Source organism: Brugia malayi (assembly GCF_000002995.4).
Source record: "Brugia malayi strain FR3 genome assembly, contig: Bm_v4_Chr2_contig_001, whole genome shotgun sequence".
Lineage (NCBI taxonomy): Eukaryota > Metazoa > Nematoda > Chromadorea > Rhabditida > Onchocercidae > Brugia > Brugia malayi.
The window spans coordinates 2,521,156-2,544,986 of record NW_025062476.1 but is presented as its reverse complement, the minus strand read 5'-3'; the positions used below and the strand labels follow the sequence as shown (position 1 = coordinate 2,544,986).

The 23,831-nt window shown below is 30.7% G+C and overlaps 4 protein-coding genes across 6 annotated transcripts; 3 read left to right on the top strand and 1 right to left on the bottom strand.

Annotated features, from left to right (window-relative positions):
* Positions 1-1,644: 1,644 nt before the first annotated feature.
* Bma-nhr-88 (nuclear hormone receptor family member nhr-31, putative) lies at positions 1,645-6,337 on the top strand (the record flags this gene model as incomplete). 2 transcript variants are annotated; one of them, XM_043078201.1, is made up of 10 exons in its annotated part: positions 1,645-1,701; positions 1,893-2,091; positions 2,259-2,324; positions 2,541-2,646; positions 3,045-3,225; positions 3,438-3,569; positions 4,197-4,345; positions 5,073-5,191; positions 5,397-5,566; positions 5,750-6,337. In XM_043078201.1, 10 exons carry the CDS (start codon positions 1,645-1,647, stop codon positions 6,335-6,337), a joined length of 1,767 nt encoding a protein of 588 aa, XP_042934135.1. The 2 variants fall into 2 exon arrangements, with proteins under 2 accessions (XP_042934135.1, XP_042934136.1); XM_043078202.1 differs by lacking the exon at positions 1,645-1,701 and having other exon boundaries at positions 1,929-2,091.
* Positions 6,338-9,121: 2,784 nt separating this feature from the next.
* Positions 9,122-14,391, top strand: Bma-dnj-8 (DnaJ domain containing protein; the record flags this gene model as incomplete). The annotated part of the gene is made up of 16 exons (XM_043078200.1): positions 9,122-9,276; positions 9,401-9,467; positions 9,604-9,705; positions 10,105-10,306; positions 10,498-10,626; positions 10,693-10,814; positions 11,049-11,246; positions 11,384-11,485; positions 11,674-11,931; positions 12,188-12,364; positions 12,613-12,816; positions 12,946-13,064; positions 13,232-13,399; positions 13,499-13,605; positions 13,897-14,105; positions 14,257-14,391. The coding sequence occupies 16 exons, from the start codon at positions 9,122-9,124 to the stop codon at positions 14,389-14,391; spliced, it is 2,454 nt and encodes an 817-aa protein (XP_042934134.1).
* Positions 14,392-15,542: 1,151 nt separating this feature from the next.
* On the top strand, positions 15,543-19,169 carry Bma-dnj-17 (DnaJ domain containing protein; the record flags this gene model as incomplete). Its single annotated transcript, XM_001894555.2, has 11 exons — positions 15,543-15,673; positions 15,826-15,920; positions 16,318-16,406; positions 16,658-16,777; positions 16,951-17,124; positions 17,339-17,469; positions 17,662-17,838; positions 17,925-17,997; positions 18,202-18,344; positions 18,448-18,602; positions 18,964-19,169. 11 exons carry the CDS (start codon positions 15,543-15,545, stop codon positions 19,167-19,169), a joined length of 1,494 nt encoding a protein of 497 aa, XP_001894590.1.
* Positions 19,170-19,994: 825 nt separating this feature from the next.
* Positions 19,995-23,359, bottom strand: Bma-twk-5 (the record flags this gene model as incomplete). 2 transcript variants are annotated; one of them, XM_001894556.2, is made up of 9 exons in its annotated part: positions 19,995-20,130; positions 20,210-20,253; positions 20,334-20,483; positions 20,764-20,874; positions 21,471-21,618; positions 21,694-21,833; positions 22,117-22,268; positions 22,399-22,555; positions 23,318-23,359. In XM_001894556.2, 9 exons carry the CDS (start codon positions 23,357-23,359, stop codon positions 19,995-19,997), a joined length of 1,080 nt encoding a protein of 359 aa, XP_001894591.2. The 2 variants fall into 2 exon arrangements, with proteins under 2 accessions (XP_001894591.2, XP_042934133.1); XM_043078199.1 differs by lacking the exons at positions 22,399-22,555; positions 23,318-23,359 and having other exon boundaries at positions 22,117-22,194.
* Between the last annotated feature and the right edge of the window lie 472 nt (positions 23,360-23,831).

The following is a 23,831-nucleotide window of genomic DNA, read 5'->3' as shown; positions in this document are numbered from 1 at the left end:
TAATTATTATTATTATTAATAACATTGACAATATTAATAATTATTATACTGACAATGATAATAATTAACAATAGTAATAACGATAATAATATTTTTAATATCAATAATAAATAATATTAATAATGAGTAATATTGATAATATTGATTAATGTTAATTAATAATAGATAATAATTAAGTAATAATAATAATAATAAGAATAATAATGAAGAGTTGGAATTGCTTCGTACCTTACGTGTAAGGTACTTCCCATTTACTCTTCAAATAATAGATGTTTTCTTTTTTCTTTTTCTTTAATCAAATACTTCATTTGATTATTTTTACATGTCTTACCATTGTTTATTTTCTGTCAGTTAATTACTTAATTAGCTAATTGTTATTTTATTAGAATTTTTAATTGCTTTTATCTAATTTAAATGAATATTTATGAGAATAAATGAAATTGAAATATGCTATAGCTTCTTAATTGTGAGTTTTTTTTTTTTTTTTTTTATAATTTTGAAAGAACAATCAAAATTTTTTCTTCTTCAGATTTAGTTTCTTTATTTTATAGTTTTCATTAATGATATTACACTAATATATATCAGACTAGAGTGATAATAAAATGTATTTGTTGAATAGCACATGAATGGGTGACTGTCACAGTTATTATGTGAGATGGTTACTGATTATCATTACTGTTATTATCATTATCAATGATAATAATTGTTTATGTTATTTATTTAGGTAATAATTTGTCATTTATCTTAGTTTCTAGTAAATATTTAAGTTAAACAACTTGACTAGAATGTAAACTTTAAAAGCACTTTTCTCTTCTCTGTTTCAAATGACTTACTTGTTTTTTGCATCTCTGCATACATCATTATCATCATCGTTATTGTTATCATTAGGGGAATAAATTCACTCTCTCTTCTCTTCTTTCTTCTTTGTCATTTCTGTGTTTAATTTCTTGCAGGTATTTTCTTCTTGGCGAACAAATTTATTAATGTCATCGTCATTGATGACAGCAATGAGATGATGATGATAGTGACAGTGATGATAAGAGTGATGGTGATGATGATAATGATGACGATGACGATGATAATGATCACACTGTTTGTGGATCCTTGTTAATGCATACCCTCGCTCTCTTTCTCTCCCTTTCTCTTTCCCTCTTCTCTTTTATTAATCTTCATCTTTTACTTCTCCTTTCTGTCCCCTCCTCTTTTATTTCACTCACATTTTTCTCTTCTTGTCTATTAAAGTCGTTTTCCTATAGTTTCTCATTCTTTGATAATACTTTCTCCTCCAGTAACCCTCACTCCTCCCACTCTTCTCCTCTTTTTCTCGACCTCTTCCTTTCCCAATCAGAAAACTCATTTTTTGGAAACTTTTTTCTCGGCAGTTGCTGTTCGTCCCCGCTACCCCTATCTCCTACCCTACCCGACCACTTTACCCCGCCACTTACCATATCCTTTCCCCCGTCCTGCTTACCTCATTTCTCCCCCCGAAATTTGTGTGGCTTTTTGAGTTTTTTCCCTGGTTCATGTTATCAGAAATGATTTGTTAGAGGAGTTGGTTATCAGTTGTACCTGTGCCTTCTTTCATTTTTTCATAACATTATCACTTATCACTTCTAGTTTATATATAAATGGAGTATCATCACCATGATGCAGTCTATTTACAAAGCAAATAAGAAAATTTTAAGGTCTTTTTATTACCAAGTAAGTGGTATATTTTGTGAATCATTTAATCATTTATCAGTAGAATCATATTTACTGGGCATTTTTATTTTAACAATATCATTTGCATGCTATGATAGCATTATATGTTTTGCTGATCATTAAAAAACTCTGATTTCTTAAAAATGTCTTGCATTTGTGATCGTTTTAGTTATTTGCATTTTGGAAGGAAGAAGGTTCTAATTGTTGTTATCAGTGATTACAGGGCAATGGACCTGGGAGAGGGAATGTGTATGGTATGTGGTGATCGTTCGGCTGGTAAACATTATGGCGTGATGGCATGTTACGGTTGCAAGGGTTTCTTTCGACGAACCATCCGTTCCGGACAATCATACACTTGTCGTTTTATGCAGAAATGCTCTATTGATAAAGGTTGGAGTTGCTCATTTATAAAAGTAATTGATTAGCAACAGTCTTATTTAAGTGTAGTATATAATCATTGCAGGTCTCTTATTAGTGTCAATTAATATTTTTTGAATTATAATATGAAAGACTAAAAGAACACAATGTATTTTTCGTCATTATTTTCATTTTTATAGATCAACGTAATGCCTGTCGATTTTGCCGTTTTCAACGATGTCTAGAAGTGGGCATGGAACCTGATGGTAATATTTTTTGCTGGTTCATTTGTAATTGTCCAAATAAATATTTTTATAATCTCTGCGAAAATTACAAAATAGTAGGAATTAGACGAATCATTTTCTGTCACACCAGTGATAGTTCTTGCATGACATTGATTGTTTAGATAGTGCTGTACTAGACAAATCTTTATCTTTGTTATTGTATTGGATAAATATTTACTTTTACTTCTCATACTTCAGCAATTCGCCCTGACCGTGACATCATCGGAAAACAGAAAAACCCACGGCGAAAAAAGCTGAGACGTGAAGATAGTTTATTACCATCACCAGGGGCTGACTCACATTGGTAAGTTGTTTTTTCGAAAAGTTAATATCATGCTATAATGTATGTAACATTGAAACATATGGTGCTGGAATTATTTGTAGTGTTGATAGTAGTCTTTATACTGTTTATTTTTCAAATTGTTAATTCATGTGTATGTAAAATTATGGTCGCTATTACGTTTTTGTTCTTTTCTGTTGGACCTCTCCAGGAAGATAGCTTTATGTTCGTAATTAGAAATTTTGTTGAAAAATTAAACACAAGTTTGATTTATATTGCTATATCGATGGATTAAAAATGCTGCTGCTTATCTAGATAATAGCGCTAATCGATTTTAACTAGAGCGTTCAAAATGTCCTGTTGAAATTGCAAATGATATGTCAGAATTTGAATGAAGTTGTTTTACTGAGCGTCAGTTTCAGTTCACAACAAGAAGATGCCTTACTTACCTACCTCCTCGACACCGAACTGCAAGCAATGAGCTCGATTAAACGGCTTTCGGTGGCAACACCGATTGGAATTGCGAGGGTTAAAGTTGATCCAGATTTGGAACTGAGTGGAATTTTTCAGAATAGATATGTTTTGGATAGCGATCGCTTCGATGTAACTTTTATTGTTGCAGGATCCTTATTTTATCAGAATAGGGATAAAAATAAGGCACACAACTCTTACTTTTTATATATCGATATTATTTTGCAAATTATTGGTGATATTCTAGTAGATAGTGCTAATAGGTAACATATATTGAGAGAGTGATATAAAATATGAAGTTTCAAATACAAGGATATATTCCTAAATTATGACCATTTCTGCAGATATGTTATGAAGCAGGACGTACGGCGACAGTCGAACAATTATCTCAAGCAGTACGACGGTATATCGGTGCAGCGGTTGATTGGATTGACGCGCTGTTCTCACTCGTCAATCTAAGTGAATGCAATGAAAAAGTAATAATATCGATAATCTACTACTCATTTTTTTTAACAGAATTAGTAATTAGTTTTGAGAATTTTAACTGAATCCGAATGGGACATTAGTTCATCTGTTAAATTAACTTTTTCACTGTGCAAATCACATCATGCATTAAGGATTGTTTGAGCAACAATAATCAGTACATTGTGAGTTATATTCCAGATACTGAGAAAATTTAGTATTTTATTTATCACTAGTTAGTACACTGAATAGTTATCTCTGAAAAAAAATTTCTTAAAGTCAATCCAACTTCTAGATTTAGGTTAACTTGGAAAGAAATGTAGGAACAAAAAGAAATATACGCAGTTTAAGAATAAACGTCATTTATGAAGCAAAATATTTGTGAATTAGGATTAATAAGAACTATCCTATACAAAGATATCTACAGGTAAAAATTTAACGATGTACTGAAGAATACATAAATGTAAGCAGAAAAAATAAAGAATTGAATATAGAGAAAACCAAACTAGTTATATACATTTATTTAGGAAGTATTTAGGAACAAAACATATATAAATTACTTGTATGGAATACGGAAAAACATATAAAATTAAAATTAAATAAGTCGTCTATTCTGTTCTTTAGTCCAATTCATTTTGCAGGTTTTTGTGTTGAAAAGTTCATTTGCCGCATTTTGTGCATTCACACAAGCTGCACGAACGGCACAAACGACATCCGATCCAGATTTGTTGTGCTTGTGCAATAGAACTGTAATTCCGCGACAAACACCTAGACATCTGCTTGAGAATAAGTAATATTTTCTATCAAGATAGATAAGTCAGAATTTCATACGACATCTTTTCTATTCTTTTCTGTGTCTTTTTTTCATTTTTTATTTCTTTAGACTTTTTGAAATTTATAGAAGAAAGTATTTGCTACTCTTTTCCAGTTATTCAAAACCAGCTGTCTGATAAATTGCTATAGTTAGCTGCTGAAATACTTATTGTGAAATTCGTAGTCTAGCCAGGATACATGATTGTAAAATTTTTTTCTTTTTTGAATCATTACTGGAACAAATAATTATTTCAATAGAAAAGGAAAGGAGTAATTGCATTTCATAAACGTGGATATAACTGTTTGTAGCAGATGTCGTAATACATCAAAGATTGTCAGGAGCAGCTGTTTCACAGATAGAAGAATTTTTTTCCTTTTTTTTTTTTCTGGGAAATTACTTTTCGAAAAAAGAAACTTTGCTAATGTTTCGTAATTATATCTTCTTTAATATTAATTGTGAAAAAGAAGGAGTCTTTCAAATCTTTGATCCTGTCTTTCGTTGTTGACTGACTGCTCATAAATTACGTACTGTGGATTTTCTATTTGCGTATGGAAAAGAATTATGGTGTTTCCAAGGAATTATTTGGTGTGTTAAGAATCACGTAGTATTGGAGTGGTGGTTTTATATTTGCTCTGTTGGAAAAATCTCAGTTGTACAGTTATCAGGTATATGATAATCATGAAAGGGTAATTATTTGTTATAGCTTTTTGTCGAACAATATGGCTGCTCGAATACTGGATGAATTGACACAACCCATACGGAAGTTGCTACTTAATGAAGCTGAAATTGTCTCACTAACAGCGCTTGTTCTGTTGGATGCCGGTAATTTTTTTAAATTTAAAGTTTCAAAACATAGGTCATCTGAGGTTTTACTAATGTAATGCGCAATACGTCCTATTCTCTGTATTTCTTATTCAATATTTTATAGTCCTGATTAATCGTAATATTTTATTGCAGTATTAGAGCACTGTTATTATTTTCCATATGATCATATTAAAGATTCTTTTGATAACATAGTTTATTTCAGATGCACCAGGTTTAAGCTTGGAAACATCGCAAACCTTAGGAGCACTACGAGATCGCGTTCAGCATGTATTATTCCAAATGATTCGCGATCGTGTAAGTTCTGCGGAACAACCAATTTCTGCTGCTATATCGCGTTTTGGCAATATACTCTTGTTACTGCCACCATTAGCGGTAAGGAAGTTTTTCTTAATGAAAATTGAAAGAAAATATAATTTAATGATACATTTGTGAAGGTAAAAAGAATGATATTTGGTGTCGAATTATATGTTTTCTGGAAATTATTGAATAATGAACATGTGTTTACATTCAACAGAATTCATCTGGCATTTCGAACAAATTAATTAATAATTCTAGAAAATTTCTTCGATTTTGTGCGAGAATGTGCAGTTTGCTCGAATGTTTGGTTGTCAGACGATAGATCCGTTGTTGATCGAAATATTCGTGGATTCACCTGGCGAAATAATTCCATCACCAACAGCTAGAGAGCGTGCCGATGTTTCTACACAAACTTTTTTGCAAGCTTCGCCACAACAGCAGACGACATCAGCAGATGTAGATGACTTAAGTTCGGTTCATCTAACACCGCCTCCGACTGCTAATTTATCAACGTTATCACCTTTATCAATACCCAATCCTGGGTCGGTGATGCATGGTCGTGTGCAACAACAGCAAGTAATGTCTGGTAGCGGAACGTCATCATCACCTCATCAACCTCAGCCGCAACGTGTTACTCCAATCATTGTACCGCCTGGACCCAATACCTCATACAATTTTTATTTCCCATACTCAGGGCAATTCTCAGTTTCAGGCACCTATCCAAACCATGCCCAACAGCCACCGTCTGCTTCGGCTACTGGCACCTATGTTTCACAAGCAGGAATATTTGATTCTGGTCATTCTGCTAATTCTGCTGATGTCACTAATACTTTCCGTTATCTTTAAATTTGATGAGTAGCTATCCCAGATAGAAAAGTTTGCGGCAATCTGAATTTTAGTACCGATTGAATGACTTGTTTTGAACATTAAAAATTTGTTGTTTATCTGGGTATATTTAGCTACGCATTCGTTTATCCTTGAAAAGGAACGCTTAATGTAATGTCTTCTTTAATGAATTAGATTTAGACCATCATCAAGAGGAAAACTAAAGATTTTAACTTGATTATGTTATTCATTCACAGCTAATATGTCTATCTCTTTTTTCTCCTTTATCTTGATGCATTCGGTCTCTTATAATTTCATTTCTTAATCTGTGGTTATTAGAGGATCAGCTCTATGCTTAAAACGCCTAAAATATGAATGTGAAAATGGATAAAGCCATGTCTTGAATTGGAAATCAAAAGTTATTAAAGTGGTAGTGGATTCAGTGGGATGTTTTAAATTTTTCCAATTTTCTTTCCGCTTCCAAAATATCTTCCAAATTTCACTGTATTTGAATGAAGTATGACGCGATGAATTTCTTACATTTCATAAGTCTTAATTTACAAACTTGAGAAAGTAATAGCTTATTTTGTTATCAAAGCACAAAATACATATGCGACACATGTCTGTTCATGTGTGTCTCTGATGTTCCACATTTTTATTTTTCTTTTAATTTCTATTTTATTGGTTGAAGTCATTTTTATGATGTTGCTTTTCATCATTTTTCCACTCACGTACATGTCTCTTGGTATATACAGGTGTGCAACTAATCCGGTGAAGATTTTTTTTCGTTATTCATGTTTATTCAATTGTTATCATTATTAGTTGCTATCATTATCATTACTTCGTCATATTGATACTGGTATGAATGAAATTTTGACAGCTGGAATTAACCGGTCTGTCCTGTACAAGTAAAGTCAACGAGTGAGCAACGTTTATCGCTTTTTCCCTTCTTATCTTCTCCATTTCTGCTGTTCTACCTTACAGTTTTTCATGCTTATGTTTTCATATGGTATTTTGTGTAGTATTTAACTTTGTATTGTTTTAAAATTTTCCTTTCACTGATTCGCCCAATGCGTGGTCCATTTTTTGTTTTCAACAAAATATATACCTCAATTTTTTCATCGTTTCCATTCAGCTTGTGTTAGTGAAATTGATTTTTGTAATTGTTTTAGACGTCAAATACATTTGCCACTACTCAATTATTTGTATTTAATGTTTTTTTTTTTTCTCTTTTCGATTATTGTTGCCTTTATTTTAACTTCCTTTTTTGTATTGTTTGGAAGGGGCTCTGACAAAAATTTCCAAAACTTTCGCTTCTTAAAAGAGCAAAAAGTTCCGTTATATTCTTTTAATTTTCATATGTTTCGTATAGTGTGGAAGATAATGAAAGAACTGGTATTGACATTTTTTTTCATTTTCTGTGTGTTATATCAATCGACAAGAAGGAAAAAAAAAAGTGCGGATACATTTGCCGTTGTCATTCTAATGTGGTTGATAATGATAACGAATAACGAATGTGAAAGGGGTGAGCAATAGTGTCATCTAGTTGAAAGGGAAAAGGGACGAAAAACTCGAGTATTGTTAACTTTGAAAAAACGGCATGGCTAATTTTTAAAAATTTTTAAGAAGGATTCTAAACTTTTGTCTTAAACTCTACACTGGCACCTAAACTTGGTAATTTTCTTTCGATAATTATTGAGTTGAATAATTTAGTCACAAAATATGTGGATTTACTACAAACCTTTTATTGTTCGTATGTAGCATCTGAATGTTAATTCGCAGAATTTCCAACGTGGAATCCAAGTCTATCTGTTGCGATGCTTTCAATAAATAAGTTACATGAAAGATAACAAATTATTGAGAAGTATACTGATTACAAGCATTAGCGGTTACATAGCAAATATTACTAGAACAACTAGTACAATACGGATATTGAAAATCTCGCAATACAAACCTTCAGAGATAAAAGAAGTACAAATACATTCCATCGGTACGAGATTTCTCGACAGCCCTGTTAATTTCGCTCCCCTTAGCCAGAATTGGACAGTGTTATTCCCTCTATTATCTCTCAGGTTTTGTAGACTCTCTATACTTATGTTGAATAGCTTAAGTACTTTTTCATTAAATCTTTCTAAATTGAAAACCTTTTTATTAAATGAGGTAAATCTAGTCTTAATTAAACTCTCACCTGAGAATTCCTCCTCTCCCAAAGCTGCTTCTGCTACCTTCCTCGATACCTGTCTAAGCTTGACTGGAGCAGAACATTTTGGATGCTGCAACGATGTGAGGGTCGCTGTGAAAAATTATCATACAAGGAAGACATCATATTTTATCTCAGTATTTTAGCAGATTTCACAGGGATCGGTGATTTTAATCTTTCTCAAATTAGATACATTGAATCTTCCTTCAGAGACTTTTCGAGACTCACTAAGGTGCTAATTTTTTATCATTGAGAACTATTCAAGTGTTATCGTATGGTCCGACCACATTTGATTTAAATACTCATCAAAAAATGAGAATTTGATGTTGAATTAAGTTTACGTTAGTCAATTAAGACGATTGTTTACATGAACACTATTTGCAATAATTGTATGAATATCATTGTCAGTACTACTAAAATATAATGTATTTTCTTATCATTTGTATGAATAGTCCAGGAATTTATCACTTAGGGAATGTTTAATTGCAGGATTGTAAAGACTAAATTTTGTTTTTTTTAATTTCAAGAAAGTTTTACAGAATCTATAGAATTCAACGAAAAGATCTGATTTACCTTTCGTGAATGAGCGACATAGACCAAGTGATATGAATTATTTATTGTTATTCTTGGTACTGTCCTTATATTACATAGATGGAAAAATTTCAACAGAAATTGAAGATCCGTATCAAGTTTTGGGTGTTTCACGCAAAGCTACCATCAAAGAAATTAAGCATGCTTATAAAGCATTAGTTAAAGAATGGTAAATTTTTTTTCTCTTTGTTCAATCCAACGAGTGATTCCTTTTGAGAGATATAAATAATTCCTGAATTTTGGTATTAAGTAAAATATTTATATAAACATGCATTTATGAAGGATATTTCTAGGCACCCAGACAAGAGCGAAGAGCCGGATTCACACGAGAAGTTTATGGCTATCACACATGCTTATGAGGTTCAAATTTAATGTTCTTAATTGTTATTTATAGAAAACAACGTCTTGAAGGCTTTCAGAAACATGATCAGAAATGAAATATACATATTATAGTCATTTGTTCGTTCATCTTTACATTCTATGTATAACTTTTTAGATTCTCTCAGATCCAGTGAAAAGAGAACGCTATGATAAATTTGATTCATTCGATGACCCACCTTCTAGCCATGCATATACGCATTATTCATCTGATGATTTGGTAAATGATTCTTCATTTTTTAAAGATAATTCATTTTTTAAGATAAGTATTAGAACTCGAGAACCATTCTTCCAATTTATTTAGAAATAGATTTGACATTTTTGCTTAATATCTCAACAAACGTTTACTAAAATATTATGTAGCTGACCTTATAAGGAATTTCTCATCATTCGCAGTTGTGATTAGATGTTTAATTGATTGATAGTTTTGAACTTGTGATTTCATCATCTGAAATTTGAATTATGTGTCATTTTTATAATTTTATATGTTATGTAATTTGGAAAATACTTTGTATAAAATGAACTAGATTATTATTCATAAAGCAAAATTGGACACTAGAAATAACTGAAGGTATTTCTTCGTTCGTTTTCCTAATGTACAGTCATTCATTTGTTTTAGTTTGGCTTTGGTTTTGGTGGTTTTGATAACGGCAATTCTTTTTTCCAAAAACACCGTATCTCCATGCGGATATTTTCGCATGCATTGATGGGACGTAGTTATTTTCAACCAATTATAATATTTGCATATTCCGGTTATTGCCAACTTTGTTTCCACTTGGAACCTATTTGGCAAAGTGTAGTAAACGATCTTGAACCGCTTGGTAAGATTCTCCATTATTTCATTCCAAACAATCTTTTTAACTTTATTCTCCTTTGCTTACTTATAATTATCTGGTACTCATAGAGATATAATTATCTGGTACTCAATAATACTCATAGAGAAAAATGTTGGAGACCTTTCAATTTTGCATGATATTTTTGAAATTTTGATAGCATGTTATAAGTATTGCAGGCTATGGCATCGGTACAGTTAGTGCAATTACTGACGGTAATTTGTTGGAAAAAATGCGGATCTCTCGACTGCCATCTATTATTGTGGTTGTCGAAGGACGAGTTATTCATTATCGAGGCTCTATGCAACGTAAAATATTGTATTCTGTTTTTCTTATTATTTCTCTTAAGAATATCACTAATATCGCATTTGCAGCACTTTCTGCCAAAGCTGTCCGTATTTTTGCACGTGATGTGATCCCAAATACTTTCTTACTTAAAATCACAAATCATGATGGCTTGCGACGTTTTATTGATCAGTGGCAGACCTCAAACAAGGTACGTTCCTTTTGTTTTTCTATGATTCTTTTAATGGAGATTATAGTTTGATACATTGTTGCTCTGTGGTATTCATTCCTGATCTCTTTTTTTTCGTTCTTATTTTTATCAATGAATAGAGCATTTTCTAGCACAGGATCCATATCCGCAGAAAAATAGAACTCGTATAATTTCCTAATCTTATAGCTTTTTTTTCTTATCTGATATATTTGATAGTTACATTTACTTCTGCAGATTTCTGTTGTAATCTTCGGAAACAAGGAAAATCCTCGAATTCGCTATATGCTTACTGCAATGAAATACGCAACTTTTGCACGATTTGCTTATGTTTATCTGAATGATCAGAGCACAGAAATTGTAAAAATGCGAGAGGCTTTAGATATTACATGTTTCAAATGTGAAAATATTTTAATTTTCAACGATTTCCCACAAGTAAGTTGAAATTGATGGAAATCTGCTATCTTATTTGATTAAAAAAAAAAAAGAAAAAAAAAACTTTGACATGAATTAGTTGTTTTGATGGTTGAACTAATTTACAATTTGAACAAAATAGCATTGTGCTATTACAGAAAGGACCGATTGCTCGTCTTTCGGTTGGTAATGGTCAACAATTCAATATCGACACTATGGGAGAATTTATTGAGCGCAATAAGTATCTCACTTTGCCAAGGGTATGGATTTCTTTTTCAGTTTTTTTTTCTTTTTCATTTAGGGAAAATTTCAAAATTATAGTTATGTCTTTTTTAAGCAAATGATAAGGCCGCTTGCAAGGAGATTACTAATCAGATTTAGATGGTATTATTCTATATGTATCTTTATGTAAACGCTTTGTTTTTACCACTTGTAGAAGTATTTGCAGCTTTCGAGTCAGTCGTATTTCGATGATCTTTGTCCGATCTCATCACGAAGTTTGCGAAGTCTTTGCGTTATCCTCATGACAACAGATTCATCCAGTGATCTGTCGCAGATTGCTTCACTTCGCAATTTTGTTCACAGTCGTGGAGCCAATTTCAAGAACGAAAGATTGCGTTTCGCATATGTTTATGTCGGCAAGCAAAAAGAATTTGTTATGACGTTCTTTGATGGATTATCGCCAAGTGAGCGATCCTCTTTGCAGGTTAGATGCCTTATGGCAGTATTTAAATTGCAAAAACAGTTTTCACTCTGATGCACTTATCAATTTATCTGGCTCACAGAACATCATAAGAACTAACTGTTCATAATATGTTACGAAAGAAATATTGAAAATTAATCTTTCATTTATAAGTGAAGAATTACCTAGATTCTTTTAGAATATGACGACTACATGTTTATTAAAAAAGAAAACAATAATAAAAATTGGGTTGTCAGTGTTTTGAAAATTGCTTTTGTAGGAAACTGGACATGGTTTACTGATTCTTTGGCGTTATGATCAAAAGAAAGTTCGTTTTGCTTGGTTGAGTAATTGGTCAGTAGAGGAAAGCGTTAGTGAAAATGACCTTCAGTTCGAACTGGACGCATATATAAAAGGAGTCAAAAAATTAGAATATCAAGCAACTCTTAAACCAGTGGTATATATTTCTTTGTTTTCTTTTAGTGGTGAAATGGTCAGAAAAGCTTAAGCAATTGTATTCCAATTAAATATTCCAATTTATTATTGTTTTGAGTTATGATCCACTTTGCTACTTCTGGAGCAATGTTTTTTCAATTATCGCTTCTTATCAGTACTATAAAATCACTTTAAACCGAACTTCCTTTCTTTTCGAAAATTACTGGAATTTAACTAAACTTGATGGTTTTACTCTCTCCTCTGTTACAGTTAGATGAATATCGGCCGTCGTGGTTTACTCGCGTTTCACGTGCTGCTGTACGAATGTTTGAAGCTATGTGGTTTAGTCTAACTAAGGAAGAAGCTTTACCATTATTGAGTGCTATAGGAACATTACTGATCATATTTTTCATCGGTTATGGATTAAGTTATGCAAATGCGCTTGAAGAAAAATCTCGTAGTCACGTTTCACAGGTTTGTTGATTATTCTTCCTCGATCATAGTGTGAGTCGAAAAAAAAAACTCCGTATTTTTTTAATGTTTTCTTTTTTTTTTTTTTTTTTTTTTTTAAGCAAAATTAATTATCTTTGTCTTATATTTCAGGAAATAAGGAAAGAAAACAAAGACACTGTTGATGATGATGATCAGTGCCATCCTGAAGATCCGCGTGTCGGGCCTAGAATTAGCAGCAACCGACCACGAGTGCTTAAAAGACAACAAAAGTGAATTGATTTCGTTATCTTATTACCAAAAATAAATTGGTTCCAGTTTAGTTTTCTCATAAGTTTGGAATAATGTCTTAATTTAATTTCAAAAAAGCCTTTAGTCGTGTCTCATTTTTTGTTTAGGATTCTTTGGGATTGGTTGAGGGATTTAAAGTTCTTTTTAGAATAATGCGCGAAATGGAACCAATGATGCATGAATTGAGAGCAGAAACATATTTTGGAATGATCAGACTGCTGAAGCCTGGATGCCGATCGATCGTAGTTCTTGTTGACGAGCAATCAAAGGATATTTTGCTACCACAGTTTGCCAAACATATTTGGCCATTTAGAAAGTAAGGCTTTGTTACGTACGATGTTTGCAATGTTTTTGTTATATCTATCTATTACTATTCTCTCGTTTGATAAGTAGAATAATATGTGTAACTTTTTAGTAATAAAACATTCTCATTTGGTTATTTAATGGTAGAGAAAAACCTTTCTTGGTTCCGTAAACTTTTGGAGCATACATTACCAGCTGAAAGTGGACAAGCACATGAAGGTTGAAAATTTCTTATGATACTCTTTGTTTTAAATTCTTTTTGTTTACTTTTGTAATAGAAATTGAAAATTTTCATATTTTAAACATCGTCATTTACAAAAATGTCTATCATGGTTTTGTGTTATGTACTTTTACTGAAATCTGAGACGGATTAAGATTTCTCTTTTCTCAAAAAAAAAAGAAAAAAACAGAATATGATAGTTCGAAACGGGAATTATAGAACTATAGCATATTAGTCCGTTTGTTATTTTTCATTATTTCATAAACTGGGACTACCAAATTTTTTTATAGATGGATCATCAATGTATGAACGCTTGAAAAATATAAATCCTCGTAAAACACTGGGAACTGTGCTCGTGCTGTGTGGTTGGAAATTATATTTTAATATGTATCATCCGATGCACACACCGCCTGGAAAAAAGCATTTTCTTGGTTTTGATGATGATGGTAAAGACTGTAGCAGCGAAGATTCTGACGCTGACAAAGCAACTCGAGAGGAGGTTAGAATAAAGCTGACGCTGCAATGCACAACATTTTGTTTGTAATTCAAATATTGTGTAGTTTAATTTTCCGAATATTTTCAGTGTTTTAGCGGTATCATTGATTTCCTTAGTGTGTGTGTGTGTGTGTGTGATTGTTAATTAATTACAGGTCCAGACCTTGCGTAGAGGACAACATCTTAAACTGGAAGATGTGCTCAATGGCCTTCCAAACTGGTTGGATCGTTTGGTAGAGGGTTCTATTAGACGATATTATGTACCCGAGTGGCCTAATAATCTCCGATGATTTTTTTTTTTTCTTTTTTTGTAAATGTTATTCGCCAAATGGAATATTTTCCATCATTATGTGGTAGGTAAATTTAATTTTTTGCTTAGTAGAGTTCTTGACAAGATTCGATATGTTTTTATTTCTTCGGGTTTTAAAATTATTTTTTTGGTATAGAATTCCATCGGTTATTAATATTTTGTTTGTGATTTCTGTGACTAATATCGACTTATTAAAGGAATAAACAATTCGAACCATTTAAATAGAGCAAATAGCTTCTTCATGAACAAAATTTTATCATCTTGATAAATTTAAATATGTTAACTTGTTAATATTCATTACTGACCGATATGAAGTCCTTCTTATTTGAAGTAATTATATTTACTCTTTGAGTTTTTAGTGACGCTTTGTTTCACGATCTACTGACATTCAGTGAACCATTAGTTTCTAAGTGTCTATTGTTTAAGAGAATCTCATTTGTTTGAAAATTTTTGGTGCTTTTCGGATACATTTATCCGTTGTACTTTTAATAAGATACTAACTTTTACATTTTAAGATGTTTAATGATTTTTACATTATGATTTTGCTTTCGCACAATTTTTTGCTTCGTGTAACTTTTATTTCCTCTGCTGTATGTATATCAATATAATAATATGACATTAATTAATTTGTTATGTTAATATTATATATACGTACGTAGCTATGACATGTTACCGTGCTGAGCCGTTAACTTTTCAGTGCTATTGTAAGTTCTTAATATTGACAGACTGCTATATGTTATACTTTTAATTTTATCTTGGTTTACTGCTCTATTTCTGCTATTCATAGACATCTTTTAGGACAACGATTAAAGTTTCTTAAATCCTTTCCGGATTTTTTTTCTTGACCTTGATTTTATAGTTTACGATAAAAGAAAAATTGGTCATTTTCAAAGTGAGAGTTAAAATAATTCAATATTAACTGAAAAAGCAAGATTTATGGAATAATCTATACCTCATTTAAATGAAGAGCAATGTATTGTCGTTTATTTTGTGATAAATTTTTAACTAATTTGTGTCCTGTGACTTGTAAAACGTTATAATTTAGTCAGCTCTATTTCATCAGTTCTGTAAAGTTACCTCAAAATTTTAAAGTATCTTTTTATCAGCATACATTCTAGAAGAGTATAAGAAATGCGATGTCATTATGATGTGTTAGAGGTTGATTGTAATGCCGATGATGATACGATCAAAAAGGCCTATCGAAAGTTGGCTCTCAAATGGCACCCTGATAAGAATCCAAGTAATGTGGAGGAATGTACTAGGTAAAATTGCAGGTCTAGATTCCAAATTTCATTGTTATGAAATTGAAGAAACATTGGTGAATTGATTTTCCTTAATAAAAGTTGTTTCCATAAATTCGACAAAATGGTTCTATTTTGAAGTGCTTTTACTTTCTATATGACAAAATTCCTAGGTATTTTGCGTTAATACAACAGGCATACGATATTTTGAGTGATCCACAGGAAAGAGCTTGGTATAATCGACATAGAGAAAGCATTCTGAAAGGAGGTTATTTTCTTAATTGAATTTTTTTAAATACAAACTTTACTAGTACTTGTGGGGGAAGAATATTGTGTGGTTGTGAAGCCTGAATAATAAGTGGTAATGGGATTCGGCTGATTTTAACTATGCAATACTAATGGGAGTTATGGCATTAAAGTTTGGCTCATTAAAGTAAAACTGGTCTCATAATTAGGTAACGATTAATTACGTAAACGAGGTAATAATTGGTGTTACTGTCATCTTGTGTCTCGGAAAGCTATTATTCTGTAGTAAATTTTCTCTGGCAGCGCTACAGCCATACAGTATTAACATTTTAAAAGATAATTGTGAAATGAGTCATCGAAACTTCTCGTTCAACCATAATTTCGATTCATTCAAAATATTTCGCCATATAAATGTTCAGGAATTGATGAACATTATGAAGACAACAGTCTCAATTTATTTCCTTACTTTACATCAACTTGTTATTCCGGTTTTGATGACAATCATAAGGTAAGTTTCTATTCTGAAAGCCAATTATAATTCTATTTGCAATACTGTCCCACCATAATAACAGAACAAATGTAGCAACAAAACGTTAAGGAGGAAACATATTATAATATGCATAACTTCTTATGACTTAAGTCTCCCAGAAGTATTCTAGAGACAGAAATTTTCTAGCATAGATCAAATTTTAAATTTCTCATAAAGAGTCTAATGTAGAAGAAATAATGTTTAATATATTATAGCTTTAAGTGTTGCAGAATTTTTATGATGTATATAGACAAGTTTTCGAGACCTTGGCATCTGAAGATTATGAATTCCTGGACGGAAAATTTGAAGAATATCCAAGCTTTGGTGATGAGAACAGTACTTATGACGATGTATGTTTAAAACATGACCTTGTTTTATATTTTATAATCATATTTTTACAGAATTATTTGTCTAGTAATTCATAGAATCAGAACTAACTTCGGAATATTAGGAATTTTTTTCATTTTTAATATTGTCCATAAAAATATTTAGGCCCCATTTAATCAACTATGTGGTTTTATAGGTAGTTGGTCCTTTCTATGCATTCTGGGGAAGTTTCTGCACCGTCCGGTCATTTGCATGGCTAGACAAATTTGACATACGTGATGCTTCAAATCGTCGTGTCGTTAAAGCGATGGAGAAAGAAAACAAAAAATTAAGGGAAGCAAGTAAACGTGAAAGAAACGAAGAAATTCGGGTTATTTTAATATGTTTTCAAAAATTTTAAGCAACTTTGTAAGGATTTGAAATAGTTTGAAATGTTGAGATTAATTCACATTTCATTCTATTAGAATGTCGAAAATTGCCTTTCTCATTCATAAAAGAAGAAAGGTAATGTATATAGTTCTATAGCTTGCAATGGCAGATAAGGATTTAATGGAAAAATATATATTTTTATTTTTTTATTTAAGGCTTTGGCTGCATTTATACGAAAACGAGATCCGCGAGTTCGTGCACATAGAAAAGAGCTGGAAGAGAAGCGGTTGGAACAAGAAAGAAAGACAGAAGAAAATAGGAGACTGAAAATTCTGGAACAATTAAGGTAATTTCAGAAATCCGACTAAAAATTCTCAAGTTTTTAGATTAATTCGATTCAACGTGAAAAAAAAGCGTTGGCAAAAATTAACATTCAAGCGCTTTGATAGTATTCATACTTTAAAGTTATTAAAATTATTAGAAAGAGCATTTCATTGGCTATATTTTTTCTCTTTATCCATCCTTTTTTATTTTCAAGTCAAGCTAAGGAATATAAGGAGTCGGAAGAGGTACGACAGTCGCAGCTAGAGAATTTACGTGAAATTGAGGAAGCTTTGGATGTTGAATTCGGAAGTAGTAATGGCAAAAGTAACATGGAATTTCATGAAGAATCGGACTTTTACTGTGTATTTTGTGAAAAGGTATTCAAAACTGAGTAAGTGACTAGTTTTTTTATAAGAAAAAACTTTCGTTCTTCCGGAGGTTAAAGTCTGCTGCACTTTTTATGTGACTCCATTATAGAAAGGCAATGAGCAACCACAAGAGATCGAAAAAACATAAGGATACAGTTGTACTGTTAAAGAAGCATATAAAGGTATTCAGGTTTCACATTAAATTCCTTTAATTTCCGATACCATTTTGCATGAAGTGTTTTTAGTTGAATTTAAGAAGTTTATTGTTCTATATAAATCCGTATTATTCAGTGTTACCTCCCAGATTAAAATCAGTGCATCATGAAATATTTTGGGATAGGATAAAACCTTTCATTCATCAATTGTTAAAATTCTTTAATTTCAAGGAGGATGATGCCTACATATTAATGGCTGATGAAAAAGATATTGAAGATGAGGAAGCCGAAAGTAAAAAGAAGTCAGGAAAGCAAAAACGCAAAGAACAGAGAAAAAGTGGATATGATTCTGATAAAAGTTGGGTAGATGATGGGTAAGATTAACGATCTTTTCGGACTTGTAATTTTTCCGCACTTCATTTTAATAGTATTTTTGTTTTACTGTTTCTATTTAACTTTAAATCAGCGTTATTTGAGAGGCGAGCCAGGCACGTCGGAGAATGAAACGAATGAAATGTTTGTTAAAAATGATATTGAGTCGAATGGCGAGAAATATGTTGCAAACTCTGATGAGACAAATATATTCTTGAAAATGTCCAAAGTTTCAAAAAGATCGCGACCTGACAATAAAGGTTTTTATGTTATTGGTTCTTGCATATTATTTGTTTCGTGAGTATTCATTTACCACCTAATTCTTTATTATTAAAAAGATGAAATGTCCTTTATTCTCTTTGCCGTTTTCTATTAATTTAATTCTTCTTTTGTACTGCTTATTTTTTCGTAATTTAAAGTTGATGATTGGGCAAATAAGAAGTGTAATGTAACGGATGACACTAGTTGTGAAATTTTAGTAGTAAAGCAAAGCTGAGTGACTTTTGAATGGTATTAGTAAGACTTTCAATTAAATTTTAATTTTCAGTTAAATATATGCGAATTGAAAGAAAATATTTTGCACTAAGGACATGATTTAGAGAATGATAAAAAAAATTTCAGCTCGGAGATGTAAAGAAGGAACTGCTAAAAGTAATGCGACGGAAGATACAAAACCAAAAAAATGTACATGTGATTGCTGTGGTGAAATTTTCGAATCTCGGACAAAATTATTTGCTCATTTGAGGAATTCCGGTCACGCGACACTGAAATCACTTCCTGTTACATCTTCAGCAAAAACTAAAACCAATAGGATTAAGAAAAAGTGAATTTTATAACCAGTCTTTTGTTTACTTTCGAGAATTCTGCCTCTAATAAATCTTTGAAATAAAACTCTATTTTTTGAAATTGTCTTGAATATGCGATAGTATATAAATTGTTAAGTATTTTATGCGATAGTTCCAAATATCAGAATATTAAAAAGTAGACAAAGTGAAATTAAATAATTTGTTCATCCTAGCTTTAAGTGCGCACAATGTCAGACTTTTAAAGACCATTTTTTTTGCCTCTTCACTTCCTTGCTAGATTGATGTAATTTTGGATTACTGCTTGAGGTATTTTAAGAAGTTGATGTTCCATCAAAAGGAAATAGCACTGTATGGATGAATGCGGAACAATTGCTCATTTTGTCTAATTCGATCGATCACTCATGAAATTTGCTTTATAGAATTAATGAGCTTTGTCTTTATCTCTTAAAATCATAACTTTAACTAATATTTCTGGACGTCAGTGTTTTGTTTATCAGTATGGAAATTTTCAAAAGCTGAAAATCTTTCCGGTCTATATAACTGTGTTTAGATTTGATATACATTTGTAATCAAGTCTTTTCTGGATTATTATCCACTCATGAAAACTTCCTTCTTTAATTTACAATAGTTTTAAATGTATCTATTTGCAATAGATACATCAAAAGACTTTAAAGTTGATTGACAACATGTGACACAATGCAGGGCAAGTTTATAGTCAACTTGTAGACCTAACAATTGAAGTATATTTCCAAATTTGAAGTATATTTTTTTTAGATGCTCATATACGTTCATCTCGAAGGTTTAAGCTGTAAAGAAGCAGTAATCTTATATTTGTTTACTTTTTCTTCATACTTCAAATTTTACAATAGTTCGCCTACTTAGTTCACCTAAGTCGATCGAGTGATGCCTATCAATCTTTCGTCGTTCCTTGATGAATTTTTCATGGAGTAATATGCCATCTTCTTGTACTGTTTCAAGCGACCTGATGATATTGATAATTAATTATTACATTGATAGAGGAAAGTTATGAATGAGGGGAGAAGCTTTAAGCAGGAACTAACCCAATTGTCAGACGATCATAACGAGATTTTCGTTCGTTAATACCCTGCAAATTTCACAAAAAGTTACCCGATAGGAGAATTTTTCAGTTGAAATAAATATGAATATACTAAAATAAAGAAATACCTGTAAGGAATAACCAATGCGCTTTTTCACGGAACAGCGACCTTTAAGCAGAAAAGATGATCGCCTTGATAATAGTTGATTTTCCTCAACAGCTGTTGATATCAAGCTATCGAGATCTCTCAGTACACTCTTCAGCTGTCGAGGTGATGCCTGTAATTGGTCATAGGAGCTATGTCAACTGAATAAAATTAATTCTTTAAAATTTGACTATCCATGTTTTTAATAAAGTTCTCCAGTGAGTAGGAGAAGGAACGAGATGCATCCATCCATTGTTCATTTAATTAATAATTCATTCCTTTTCGATTTTTGATTAACTTAATTTGAGGTTATCACATACTACAGTTAAGATTACTTTTCACTTAATTCTTAAATTAATATGAATTCTCATATATTTGATTACTTAAAAACGTTCAGTATTTCTTAAGCTTACATTTAATTCAGCTGCAACAATTTCAAGTAGTTTCGATACTTTCATACTTTTACCACCAAACCAAACGTGCACATCACGGGCTCCACGTAACTTTCGTCCCAAGTAGTGAATCTAAATTTGAAACTCCAGTTTTTAGTAATTTTAGTAGAGATTATTTCACATTTGTGTATCTACGGGTTATTAATGCTATCATCTATTTTAATACCAAAAATTTTAAAGCAAAAGAGAGTGATTTATTATTACTATTGTTATTTATTGTTTATTATTATTTTTATTTATTTATTTATTCTTTATTATTTACTATTATTATTATTATTATTATTATTATTATTATTATTATTATTATTATTATTATTATTATTATTATTATTATTATTATTATTATTATTATTATTATTGTCATTATTAGTATTAATTATTAATTATCAATTATTATTATATAAAGTAATGTGAAGATTTCAACCATCACTGTAATCACTGTTACTGCTATTTGCAAAGGAAATAATGATAATTAATTTAAAAGAATAAAGACGTATAGTGAACAAATAAGATACTGAAATGTAAGCTTAATAAGGAGAAAATGTGGTGGATGAATAGTGATTAAATAAAATATTTAGTGGCTAATTTAATTATTTTTCAATTTTTTTTTTCTTAATTTAAAAAAAAAAAAAAAAGAAATGAAATGATATATAGAAGTTATAACATACCGTTCTCAAATAGCTACTTACGATAGAAAATGTTGTTGTCATCAGAATCATTCCCCATACCAAATAACAAACCATAGCAATTAAGCGTAATGGATCATCTGCTGTTGGAAATTTATCACCGAATCCAACGGTAGCAAAACTGATAATACTTAAAAATTCCTAATACAGTATTCGGATAAATTGCTAAAGATAGAAGGAATGATATCAGTGTAATCCGGTTTACCTGAAATATACGTCATCCATCGAAAAGCCTCTTCCTTTTTGATAGAACAGTATCGAACCAAATGCAAATGTTATCAGGAATAGAATGATAATTGTCGGTAATGGCATCTTTGCATTCTCACATGGTCGCCAGCGCATTTCCTAAACAATTATCAGGTTGAAAGTTGAATGACTAGCAGATATCAGTTGAGCTTTTATTTGTAAACTTAGTTACAACTCATCTTTAAGCTCATTTCTTTATGATTCAAATTTGATTCGAATATCACAAAGTGATGGTAATTGTGATTTGTAAATAAAAAATGAAAAGAAAACTTTTCTACCTGAATTTGTTCCTTTTTTTTTTTTTTTTTTCAAATACATTTTATTTAATGGTTACTGAATTGATAGTGAGTCTAGAAAAAGTAAAAAAAAAAAAATAACTGACCTTACCAAGGCAAACTAATGCCATCCAATAACTTTTTGTTAGATATTTTCCAAGATTCGCTAATGTTAGCAAAGTCATTGGAATGCCAAATATTGAAAATGCTATACAGAACAATTGCGCCCATGGCGTTGATGGTGTAATATTGCCATAACCTATAACTGATTAAAGTCGAATCTTAGAAAATACGATTCAGATGATCACTGCCAAATGTCGTGGCATCAAAATAAGGTGACACTTTTATGTGATATTTGTCAATGAAGTACTACAGCGAAGTTAAGAAACCTATCGTAGCAATAGTAGTAAATGAAAATAGAATAATATCTGTGAAATTTTCCTTGGCTAAATTGTCATCCAAAATGACAAACATTGCTGAACCGAACAAAACATATGCAATAAGTAATATAATTATGAGCATTTGAGGTACCACTACCCGTAAAACCTGAAAATAAAAAAAAAAAATTTTGAAATTGAAATTTTATTAAATTGACTATTAAAGGTTTCTACTTTTTCTTTCTAAAACATTGTGATAAAACAGAACTTATGAAAATAAGTACCGCAAATCAGATTTAATAAATTTTTGGTATTAAATAAATTTTATATAAAAGATATTTGACAAGCTTTCCACTTTTAAAAATAAATTCTGTATTAGCAAATAATGTTGACTTGATTTGTTCTAATAAATTTATCTAAAATCAATTAATTTAAAATTTCTTATACACTTTATAAACTAGAAGAAGATATCATATGATTCGATTTAGCAATATATTTTTTGATTATTGTAATGAACAAATGAGAAAACAAAATGGAACTACAAAAAGCAATAAATAAATAAATTGGTATACTTAAGCAAATAATGTTCCATTCTTTTACAATTTAAAATTTTTGATGTTAAAATTATCCAAATTCATAAACAATATTATTTGAAATTTGGATTGAAATTCCACAAAAGCATTAAAAAGTTCAGTTTTTCAAGTAAATTTCTAACTTGAACTTAATGAATACATTCTAATGTTTCACTTTATGTCAAACAAGTAAAACAGGATTTCCTGAAATATTTATAACTGATAAAATTTGATTGTTCCATATATTTGCTCATCTGGGATGTTATCAGTAATTTTTTATTGCAAACTTTAAGTCAAAATTTGCTTAGAAATAGTTAAACTGATAGCGATAGATTATTATGAATAAATATGAAACGAACCGTGGAACCCCAAAAATCGAATTTCAAAATTGATAAATTCATAATTGCTCCTTCTTTTTATTTAGCTTTAATTCCATGAGCAATGTGATCGTATTCTTTTACATCTAATTTTAAAACAAAATATTCTGCGACATGCCAAAATTATATATTAACAATTTCGAATTAACTGAAGGATAAAAAAGTACTCGTAGATTGAATTAATACTTAAATATATGCATATTGAATATGAAATATTTTATAGTATTTAATATGTTTAGTTGAAAAACAAACTCAACGCAGTATAAGAAACCTATACAAAAGTAAATTAAAAATAAAAATAAATTCATTTCTTTATTTTTCAAAAATCAGTAATAATTAATTAATAATAATAATACTAAATAATAAAATATTTTTGAAATTTTTGAAAAGGGTATCATGTTTACATAATCAATCCTTTGTGTCTAATTTAATCTACAACGACCGTAGCTCATTTCTTTTTTAAATTTTCCAAATTTCTAAATCAATTTAAAGTTTC